Below are 12275 nucleotides of genomic sequence, written 5' to 3' on the forward strand. Positions count from 1 at the left end.
AATTTAATGGGTATTAAGTACCTGATAAATTATTCAGACATCACTGTAGAATGACTACAGAAAGAGCTGCCTCTCAGTGCACTCAATACATTCCCGGTGTTCCCAAGGACTTCATATATAAGTATGTAAACACTAGTGCTCCAGGGATATGGCATCTGAGGACCTTGCTCCTACACACAGCTGAGTCTACAAAGATGATACAAGTATTGCAGATTTCTCTTCTGAGTTCCAGTTTAGAAACACATTGATGTTGTTTGATGCTATTTAAATAAATAAGTCAGATCATCGCAGTAAAGCACCTCTCTCCTCAGAGGGCCCGCACTCAAGGAGACAATGACACAGCTCCGACATAATGTGAATGAGAAAACCACATAAAACTGTTCTGAAAAACCTATTTTAGAAATAACATAACAGAAGATGAATGTCTTGAGTGATTCCTGGGGAAGTGACAGTTTGCATTGGCTTGCTATGTTGCTTGCCCTTCTCCTGGGACATGGGTGGGACTAGGATGGTGTGAGGGCTTCTCTCATCTCTGACGTGAGACTGATGTTTTTAGGGAGAGGGCCCAGGGCTGTGGATGAGTTCCATCTTCCTGGAGAAAGCCCTAAGTGTAGGCTCAGGGTGTGTTCCCGAGAGGAGCTGCTGGTCTCCCTGGCCCTGGAACCTCCATGGGTCTGAACCAGTGAGTAGTCACAGGAGATGGGGGCACTTCTGAGTCTCCACACCAAACTGACTGTCCACCTATTGGTGTTCTTGGCTCACAGGGGCAGAGACCATGGCTGTGCCTTACCATCCCTTCTTTCTGCTGCAGATATACCTGCCCTACCAAAGAGTTAAAGGAGATTAACAGTGTATGTAAGGGGAACTTTCACACAGAATACAGAGAACAAGCAGGATCATTACAACAGGCCGTTTCTATCAAAATAAAACTGCTGGAGAGGATACATGAAAAATAGAGTTTCATTGCTGTTAAGAATGAAGAAAGACAAAAGAATGTCATTTCCATTCTAACAATGAAAAAGAGACTATGATGTCCTATTTGTCTTTGAATGAATCATAAATTTGAAGCCACAGGCCACTAGGGAAACACTTAGTTGCAAAGACTTGAAAGCCCTGCCAGTAAATTTGGGTTATATAAACAATTTCATCTTTGGCTCAGGATGGGAGGACCAGGCCATGGGCATAAATATAGGTAAAAAGTAAAGGTTTGAAGTAACTGCTCTTTCATGCACCATGGCCAGAATTCAATAAAATATGAGAAACACACAAAAATGTCTCCCAAAAATACCTGAGAAGGAAACATGAACAGATCTTATAAAGCAGAAAGTTTATAATAATTACTAGTAGCCCTGCGCAAGAATCTGTGCATAGTAGCCCCCTGTGGGGCCTGGCCACTCTGTGCCCGCTGCTCAGAGGCCATATGTAATGTAATGCCTTAATCAATCAATAAAATAAAAAGCGACAACATTGTACACCATAAAATGAATTCCAGTATATTCTATAAGATAAAAATATTATAAATTATGTTCTAATTTCATAGCAAAACTAAAATTGAAAATCAGTAACACAAATAAAGCTGGAAAACTCCCAAATACCTTTGTGCTATTGTTGGTTATTTTCTGCTTCTAATGGTTTAATCACTTATGACAAGTCAACTTTCTATCTTTGCTACTCCACAACAAGACCATCTTATAATGAACTTCTCCATGTATCAATCAATCCATCAATAGAGAGGAGGATATAGTGATAGCCTATCTCTTGAAGGGGAAGTCTGCACATTTAAATGTTAAAAATGTATTGCTAAGTTACCTAATAGAAGATGTGCCGATTTTAGTTCAATGGGGCTAGATAGTTGACATGGATTTCTGTTCACCTGTTCTGCAAATTTAAATGTTAAAAATGTATTGCTAAGTTACTTAATAGAAGATGTGCCGATTTTAGTTCAATGGGGCTAGAGAGTTGACATGGATTTCTGTTCACCTCTTCAGTAATCTGGTTAGCATAAGTAAACACATTGGGTTATTAGCCAGAAGATACACTCTAGAAACCAGAGTCATTAATTAGAAAGTGGTCCATTTTGGGTTGTTTTCTTATCCATGTACACTGCTAATCATTTTGATCTTTATCAACACAGTGTACATCTCACTTTAAATGTGCATAGTTTAACTATTTTTCTCTCTCTCTTCTTTTGCTTATAGATGTGCTTGAGCATCTTTTCATGAGTTACCAGTTCTGTGTACTTGCCTTCTAGTGAACATTCCATCCATATTCCTTGCTCATGAGTCTATTAGACTTTTGTCTTTTTCTTCTTCATTTGCCAAAGCACTTTGTGTCTTAGAAATGTTTCCATATCTCTATTTTATAAAAGAAAATATGTCTATTTTTTGTTCTTGCTGTTTTAATTGGGATAGAATGTTGAATATCACTGGCTATCTTTTTATCACCTACTAAGATGATCATTATTTTTCTATAAAAATTGTGCATTTTAAGGATTTGGTTTTATAAGTTATAAATTTCCTTCTTATGGATGAGAGGTACTTTGAAGCTTTAAAAACAGGAAAGAAGCCTGTGAGTTTGAAGTGTTTTAACTGGGTCCACAGTTTGAAAGACTGTAAAGGCTATTGATGCCTTTCTCAAAGTTAACAACACAGCGAGAGTCTGATTTTGTTTAAAGCACACAACCTGAAAATCCAGACAAATGCAGGATTGAAATGATATATCAGTTAGGCAGTAAACTGGGAAATCTCAAAACACTATGGGATTTATATAAAACCCTAAATTACAAAAACCTAGCAAATCTAATGAAATGCTGATAGAATATGAGAAAGTTCCAGGACTATTCATATAAAAAATACATGTTTTCCTTTCTTCAAAGAATTTTCCCCAGAAAAACATTTGTAATATTTGATGCATGTATACTAATAAATTACAATATAAAATTTAACATTAAGCCATCTCAATTAAACAGTGAAAAAGTCTTATCTATTAATACCTATCTGGAGAGAGAAAGTGCCTCCTTAGGTAAAGGTCCAAAAGAAGACAGAAACAAAGTATAAATGCATTTGAAAAACAACCTCTCCTTTTTTTTTCACAGAAAGTGAACCTAACATGTAGGTGACACCATTTACAAATCTGATCATGCTTTTTGCTAAAAAGAATAAGAAGGATGACAGTCCCAAAGTTTAGAACTTTTTTTTTTAAGGGACATGAACTTCCTCACAATTTGATAAAATTATCCATCATCGACTTTAAATTCACCATTTATTATAAAGAGCAAACTTTAACAGAGTTCATACAATATTCAACATTCAGTAATCTGGTTAGCATAAGTAAACACGTTGGGTTATTAGCCAGAAGATGCACTCTAGAAACCAGAGTCATTAATTAGAGAGCGGTCCATTTTCTGAGGACAGCTGGGGTCAAGTGGGGACAATGCAGATGCTCTATGATACATGTGTCAAACACAAGGCCTGCGGGCCAAATTCGTCCCGCCAGGCCTTGCAATGTGGCCCACACCGTGCTGTCATCACTGCACTCCGCTGCGTTTCCATCACAATGACAGTTTATGACTGTTCAGTAAACCATTCGGCCTGCGATTTAGGCTGGATTTTAGATTTTGGCCCCTTCTCTGATTGAGTTCGACACCCCTACTATGACATGAAAAGGTAATGTTAAAGCGCTGTGTAAGGCACACACCCAATCACAGGCTATGCTAACACGGTGTGGCCTTCCTAATTTATTGAGAAGATATTCCTAGCAGTGTTCACAAGGACTGAGGGAGAGGGAAGAGTGGAAAGAGTGGGAAAAGAATAGCTTAGTGTCACCAAGGGGGCCCACTTGGAAGGCAGCAGCACATATTGGTTTGTCTTGTCTTCCATTCTTAAGTCTTCACTGGCCTGTCATCTACTCTCTCTGCAGCCTTAATTCCCTCATCTATGAAATGGGAAGAATAATCCCATTTCCATACATGTATTGATAGATTGTTCACACAAGGCAACAGAACAGGTGAACAGAAATCCATGTCAACTATCTATGACAGTTTTGAAAAGGGAAAATAATGAACAGAGTATAATTATACTACATACTAAATTATATTAGGAAGAGATGAACCTCCGATTTATGGGGTCATGATGCCAGAATAGATAGGTCGGTGTAACAGAGGGATAAAAGGACAGACCTCTATAGAAACATTTTTTCCCCACAGATTATAAAACAATTCAAGTCCGTGGGGAAAGGTTGGGCTATTCAGTAAATGGTTTTAGGACAACTGGCTAGCCATGTGAGCGGATGATGACAATAACCATGATGATGATAACAGCTAATGCGTATTGACTCATTGCTGTGTGCCAGGCACCATAATAATAAATGCTTTCTATGAATCATCTTACTCAATCATCACATTAAGCCCTTATCCTATTTGCTTCACATATGAGAAAGCGCTGGTTCATGCGGGTTAAGTGATTTTCCTGCAGCCAGATGGTGGTGTGTGTCTGAACTTAGTCCACAATTATTAACTGATAATTTCTCCTAGTTCTCCTAGATTCCTACTTTCCTTATTTTTCTAAAATGAAGCCCAAACATTTAATAAAGATTAATATATAAACAATAAGGATTTAAGGATGGCAGCATAAAACCAGCATTTCTTCTCTTCCTGGAAACCATACAAAAGCAAATGGGAGAAAGAGAAATAGAAAATATAAACTCCATTTTGCATGGAATTAGGCAGCACAATAGCTAAAACATTAACCACAAAATAGGCGACTGAGCTACCAGCCCTGCCTACTGAGAAGTGTACATGCAGTTGGACAAGGAGAGGCGAACCATGGCTGTGACTCTGAGCAGAGAGAGGCCGAGACTCCTGACCCTAACCCCAGCCTCATGAGCTCTCCTGGATTTGTCCATTTCAGTGAGTGGCCCCTGACCGGGAATCGAACCAGTAGCCTTTCGGTGCCACAATGGCGGGGCAGATGACCCAATTTTAAATGCAAACTGCTCTCCACTCCTCTCCCATCCCAGAAACACAGGCACACTCGGACTCCCGTCTTTGGACATTCCCAGGACCAAAGCTTCCCTGGAGCTCAGAAGTGGCCCTGGCTGTGGGCAGCCAGAGAGCAAAGGAAGCCCAGGCAGGCAATGGGCTGTGCATCGGCAATCTCTATCACTAGCAGCCCCTTCCTGGCCCTCTGCAGCTAACGAAGGGATAGCCATGGTCCAGACAGTTACTGAAACCTGTTGTCTCCACCATTAATGGCATATATGTGCTTAGCTGTGCATTTTCTGGAGCACAGGTGAGGCCCACCAGGTGTTAAGCCCTGATTGAAAACATTTTTTTTTTTTCTTTCAGATAAGAGGCCTCATTTGTTTGTGTAAAAGAACAAATATCAGGAGGCAGGATTGAATGTCTTAGAGTTCGCGTATCCAGACCCAAGGTCAAAAAAATGTAATAACATTATTCTCAGCAAAGATTGTTTCACTTCTGCAGCAGCTGCATTTACCCAGGAATGCTGCAGCCCATGGTGAATGGTTACATCTCTCAGAGCCACAGGCAGAGTCTGCTTTGTTTGTTATTTTTGTCACATAAAAAGGAGCTGCACCTGTGTACTGAGCGAGTATTTGATCATTGGAAATCGTTCCATAAACAAGGCTACACTCCTCTTAAGAAGTATCTTTATTATTTGGATAATTAGGATAGTAATACGCAATATCTCTATATTCGATTGGGGAACATTAAAAAAATAAGCACAATGCGTGATATTTTATTGGTTGTAAGGCAGGCAATGCAGTGAAATGTGAGAAACTGTGCACATTAAAATCCTGGCCAGTGGTCACTGCATACTGAAGGCCATAGAAACTGCTTACTCTTTGAGCCGGCAATTTCACATGTAGAAATTTATCCCTAGGGCAAAATGGACACATCTACAAAGGCCAAGGAGATAGAAGTCATTATGACATTTTTATAACAGTGAAAAACGAGAAAAAGCAAACACACAATATCCAGCCATAGTGTTGGACACACCTAATTGCCCCTTGCCCATCCTCCCCTCTTACTCGGTGGCCTAGCACAAGTTGTGGTCATAAAGTAGGTATGCTCAGCTGCAACACAGCTTGCAGACCCCCTAAGGCTCAAGGTAACTTAGCCAGGGAGATGTTAGCAGAATTGACTAATGTCACATTCTGGAAAGATCTGACAAGGGAGTTGAATCAGAGTGGTAGCCCTCTCCCTTCTCCCTGGGAAGGTGGAAATGGCCACTGAGCTCAGTGGTCCTTTTTAAAATTGATTTCAGAGAGAAAGGGAGAGGGAGAGAGAGAGAAACATCAATAATGAGGGAGAATCATAGATTGGCTGCCTTCTGCACAGCCCTTATATGGATCGAGCCCATGACCTGGGCATGTGCCGTGGCCAGGAATTGAACTGTGACCTCCTGGTTCATAAGTAGATACTCAACCATTGAGCCACACCAGCTCAGAGAGATATAAACAGTTTGGGTACCTAGTGACTTAGAGGAGAAAACAAATTAGTCCTGAACTATCTACATTTAGACTCTTTGTGGTTTAAGTCACTGAATTTAATCATAAGGCAAAAAGTAGGTAGAGCCGAAACCGGTTTGGCTCAGTGGTAGAGCGTCGGTCTGCAGACTGAAAGGTCTCGGGTTCGATTCCGGTCAAGGGCATGTATATTGGTTGCAGGCACATCCCCGGTAGGGGGTGTGCAAGAGACAGCTGGTCAATGTTTCTCTCTCATCGATGTTTCTAGCTCTCTATCCCTCTCTCCTCCTCTCTGTAAAAAATCAAATCAATAAAATATATTTAAAAAAGTAGGTAGATGTACTTATTGATATATTAATATAAATCTACACAGACATTAAAAAAATCATATTGAACACCCATATTTGTTGACAAGAAAAGACACCCATAGCATATTGTTAACTGAAGAAAGAAGATTATAAGTCAGAAATATATGTCTGTCTATCTATCATCAATCTATCTATCTATCTATCTATCTATCTATCTATCTATCTATCTATGCATGCCTGGGGAGAGGTCTAAAGGCTAAGCAAAAAATGTTTGCAGTAGTCATCTTTGAATGATGTTATTTCAGGGAACTTAACTCTTTTAAAATTCAGTTTGCCACCATTTATAATTTTTTTCTTTGATGATTTTATATGACACATGAAATCTAAAGATAATAGGCTACTGTAGCTTAATTTGCACATCAATAATGGGAAGAAATAAATGTATGTGCTGTCTATGACAGACAAAGCATTATTTAACCTGTGAAAAATACTCTTGCAAAGAAATAAGACACAGAGATGTGTGCAAGCGCATACATAAGAAATTTCCCAATGGGAAAACAGAAGTGGCCAGTTAACAGAACAAAAACACTTCCAATAGCATCAGTGACCTAAATATGCAATTAAAACAGAAAAGGATTTCACTCATCACATTGTGAAGACAGAATAAAAAGATCTTATCTAATTGGCAAGAATGCAGGGACACCCACAGCCTCATACTGCTGGAGGGAATGTAAATTACTCTAACATTTTCCAAAGGGACCTGGGCCAGTACAGACCCAGATCTTGAATGTGCTCATGGTATTTTATTGCTAGGAATTTAGTGGGAGAAAGCAATCACACTTACACACATTGCATTAACCTACAGAGATGCTCATTGCCATGGTGTTTATAGTTCTGAGAAACTGGACACAACCTAAGAGGCAGGGAATATCCACAGTGGCAAACATTAGAAATAATTTTGAAGAAGATAAGCATCACAGAAAATGTACATAATATCACGTATGCACACCTATATAAACTAAATTCAATGTATGATGTTGATTTTTGCCCATATAATGCAACATGGGGCTTCAAGATAAGAAGTCACGTGGGCAGACACTCTGAATAATAGGCTTGTATTTGTGAATAAACCACTTTTATATGGATAATGGATGGGGCATGCTGCAGCCTCAGAGATTTCTTAAAATAATTCAATTGATTTTCCCTGTAACTCAAAGGTGTCTATCACCTTCTTGGCTCCCTCTCTTCCTTTTTCATGGAAGGAAATACACTAGAAGGGATTGTAGGATATGTGCCATTTGTTTATTTGATATAATTGTTATTTCTCATAGTAAAAAAATGCAACACTGTATTTTAAACAGAAACATCCAGAATACAAACCATGATTAAATAAATATAAATAAATACACTCATAACAAACATATACAGTAGGTCCCAGATTGTTACAAAAAAGATTAAATTCATTTGTTTGTTTATCCAACTAGTATATATTTGACCCTCAACTACTATTTGATAAGTAAATTACTAAATGAGAACACAAAAACAACTTCCAGCATGTTCATATACGTAGCTAAAGAACCTTTCGTGGGGAAGATGATAAGATAGATGTAAGTCATATTTACAGTGTCCAGAATGGCTTCCCCATTAGTTTACATCTTGCACATTTTTATTCATACCTTGTTTACAGTGTTTCCTTAGAAAGAAACTGCTGCTTTGCTTTTGAAGAGAAAGCATGATTAGAAATGAAAGCTCAAAATAGACATTGGATGTGTTTATTTTTGTATGTGATTTGTACAATCTAAGGTGACCAGTTAAATAAAACAATAAAAAGAACCGTGTTTTCAATCTTCTAAACCACTGAATCTCATATGTGTGAATACTGGGGAAATAAAGCTCCAAAATGAGCAATTCTGATGATTTCTACTTGTACTTCCACCTATAGGGGTTGCATGGTCTCCAGGTAGCATGGTTATGCAATATCTGTAGGCAACGCAGAACTGTCCCAGGTGCTGAAATAAATTACAGGCGTAACCTGCCTCCCCATTCACGATCTTTTCCAGGTCACGTTATCTACAAATAGATAGGTCATGGTCTGAATGAAATACGGAGGCTGACTACTAGTAGTATGTGTAAAAGAAAGATAGACTGGGGACAGATCAGGAAACATCTTTGGAAGGACTACAAATTCTCATCTAATTCTTTGGAATGGGCATATGTATGACAGACGACATGCAAACAAGTAACTTCATACCTTTGGAGAATTTCCACACTATTGTGGGTACAGGATAACCCTCGGCTGAGCAATTGAGAATGACAGCCTTGCCATAAATCCCGTCCTGGTCTCGTGGCTGAACCACAAACTTGGGAGGAACTGAAAAGAGAGAAATGTCACCAGTAATTCAGACAAGATCACAATTCATTAAAGGTATGATTTTAAGAAACCCAACAATTTAGTGAACATTAAAACACGAAGTATTTTTATATATATGGAAATTTAAAAAAACAGCATTTGCAATTTGGGATAAATTAGGGATGCTATCTCATGGCAGGCAACTGTTCTTATTTATACCAATGAGCTTCTGCAGATGGAGTTACTTTGCACTGGGGAAAACTAGAGTGTGGGAGTTGAGCTACACCAAGCGACTGTGACATTTTGTTTTTGATTTGTTTTGGAAGATCTTCAGGGATCCACTCCATGGAAAATAGAATCAGAACCACAATTTGAAGAAGAGATAAAACATATTTGCTCATCAAAGAGTAATTATGAAGATTAAGTATTCTTCTTGGTGTGGACTGCTCAAAGCATTTGATAATTACTCTTCCTGAAATAGGAGATGAAGGGAGAATGAAAAGGCATTCCCTAAAGGATAAAGAACAAAGCATATTACTGAACTTCTCTCAAATATATGATGAAGACATATAGACTGTTATTCCTGAGGTCAGCACCCTCTGGGCCAAAGGGGGACTATGAAGGCTAGTTGATGTGAGGTACCATGATGGCTTTATAGTATAGCAATTTAAGAAACAGGTTAAAGCTATATAATATAGCTATTTAAGAAGCTTGAGTTTTGTGTGGTGTTGGAAAAATTCTATTTTTCTTCAAACCATACACATACACTTCATTGAAAACATACAAACATACTTGCCAAGGGAAAGCAGGTGCTTTGAGTTAAGGTATTGTGATTTTAAGAGTATTCAAGTCTTCTCTTAAGGAGAAGATATGGATTCTTCTAGGATTTGCAGGTGTTAGAATCTTGGAATCTTTTCCAACAGGTCAATGATGAATTATGAGATGGGCTTTCAATGAGGCAGGATTATGTGAGAGGAAACAGATTATGTTGTCTATATTATGCACTTAGCAAATATGGGTGTTCTTCCTCTCGTTCTCACAATTCCTTGAAAAGCTAACTTTGCCTGCCTGCAATTTTCAGGATTCTTCATTCTGAAACAAAAAGGTGAACCTATATGTACATGTAGGAAGACAGGAGTTCCAGCCACTACATGAGATGACTGGGAGGAAGATCAGAGTCTAGGTTAGAAGGAGCTTAGGAGCTTAGAAGCACACTGAAATTATCTGAGCCATAGTGAAGGTCACTTTGGCCAAAAAAATAGCCAAGGAGGGGAGAAAAATATCAAGTGAAAATGAGGCCATTAGGGTGAGTCCTAATCCAATCTGACTGGTGTTCTTATGAGAAGAGAGGATTAGGGCACACAGACAAAAACCAGGCATGTGCCCACATGGAGAAAAGGCTGCTATCTGCAAATCAAGGACGAAGGACTCAGAAGAAACAAAATTTGCCAACACTTTAGGACTTCTGGCCTCCAGAATTGTGAGAAAATAAATACCTGCTGTTTAAGATACCCAGTCTGTTGTATATGGTTACAAGAGCCCTACCAAATTAATACAGTAGCCATCCTAATGGCTCATTGTGGTTTTGGTTTGCATTTCTTATGAGTATCTCTTCAGGTACTCATTGGACGTGTGTGTCTTCTTTTGAGAAGCATCTGCTCAAGTCCTTTTCCATTAAAAAAAAAAAAGACACAAGATGCATCTGTCAATGGAACCCACTTTTGTGTTTCTGGAAGAGACAATGAAACAAAGACTAGGAGTAGGGAGCCAAAGGGTTAAATCTCTAAATCTGCTACTTCCTGTTAGATGATCTTGTGCAAGTTATCAAATGTCTTTTAACTTTAATTTTCTTATGTGTAAATGGGGACTGATGACATCACTCATCTTATAGGATTGGTGTGGAGATCAAATGAACTAAGATTATAAATATTCTCAGAAGAGTGCCTGAGTCTCACAGGGGTGCTAGTTAATTTGAGATATTCAGGTAGGTGCAGCTTTAACATAACACAGTTCCCAACTCACAAGTTAAATAAGTTACACAGTCAATGAATCTCTTCAATATTCCTTATCTGGAAGCAATTTTACTTCACTTAAATGATATTCTGAGTCAAGTATATTTAATAAAATGTAAATATATTTAAAATAAGATGATCAGGGAGGACTACCTCACAGTGTACTTCTAGGAAAATACTAGAGAATTTGTAGAGCAAATTTTTCTAATAAAAATAATCCATCAACCTCAAGGATAAATTACAAACTGTAAGACATCATGCCAGATTTTTCCTGCTGAGGTAGAAGGCAAATATGCAGTCACCTACATTTTATGATCTATTTGGCTCAAATTCTGCTAAGAGCAAGGAACCCCTTGTCAGATATGCAGGTAACTAATCTTTTGTATTTCCTCTGGAAGAATGTCTAATTATAATTGATCCATGACCACTCACATTGACTTGGTTTTAATCCAAAGGGATGTCACTTAAAAACTGATCAAAGAGGTTTGCATGGGAAATAACCATTGACATATTTTGACTGTAAGGTAATTACAGATGGAAATTGCCCATAAAATTGAGAATTATCTTTCATATCCCTCTTTCATCTCTTATTATAGGTACTGATGATTCTGGCAAATATATAATTTATACTCAAATTCTGTACTCATTTCATTGCCATGCTCTAGTTCTAAATTCCTACTTCTGTCTTCTCCACCCAGCACGATCACTGTTATACCCTGTCAGGGTTTAGAAAGTGCTCCAGGAAGAAATCTGGAGTTCAACTCATATTTCTTCTCTCAAGGATCACAGCTCTGTGCTGCTGTCCCACTCCCTGAAAATTGTTGCTTTATAATTTTTTGTCCAGTTTTATAGTTGTTTTCAGTAGGAGAATAAATACATTACCTATTACTCTCTGGTGGTTCCATTCAATAAATTTTTAAGTTAGTGTTTCAAGTTAGTTGAGCCAAAATTTGCCTTCATGAAATTTCCAATCATTTCTACTGCTTCTACCTTTTGCGCGCCTGCGCGCGCACACACACACACTCTCACACACACTATGCATAATACTATACTAGGTTTGAACAGATTCCACTAATGCCAAAATCTAATCCCAGTTTATTAATTCAAAGACTTTGATAC

The 12275-nt window shown here is 38.4% G+C and overlaps 1 protein-coding gene across 3 annotated transcripts in view; it reads right to left on the minus strand.

Moving 5' to 3' along the window:
- The window catches only part of DSCAM (DS cell adhesion molecule), a 394883-nt gene that overhangs the window by 125483 nt on the left and 257125 nt on the right, over positions 1-12275 (minus strand). For all 3 annotated transcript variants that reach the window (XR_006742300.1, XM_036446831.2, XM_036446832.2), the window contains exon 10: positions 9046-9165. Coding sequence is in view for 2 of the 3 variants with exons in the window: in XM_036446831.2 (XP_036302724.1) it covers positions 9046-9165 (120 nt within the window). In the remaining variant the exon portion in view is untranslated. The remainder of the gene's footprint in view (positions 1-9045; positions 9166-12275) is intronic.

This window comes from Pipistrellus kuhlii, unplaced genomic scaffold, assembly GCF_014108245.1.
Source record: "Pipistrellus kuhlii isolate mPipKuh1 unplaced genomic scaffold, mPipKuh1.p scaffold_m20_p_2, whole genome shotgun sequence".
Taxonomy (NCBI): Eukaryota; Metazoa; Chordata; class Mammalia; order Chiroptera; family Vespertilionidae; genus Pipistrellus; species Pipistrellus kuhlii.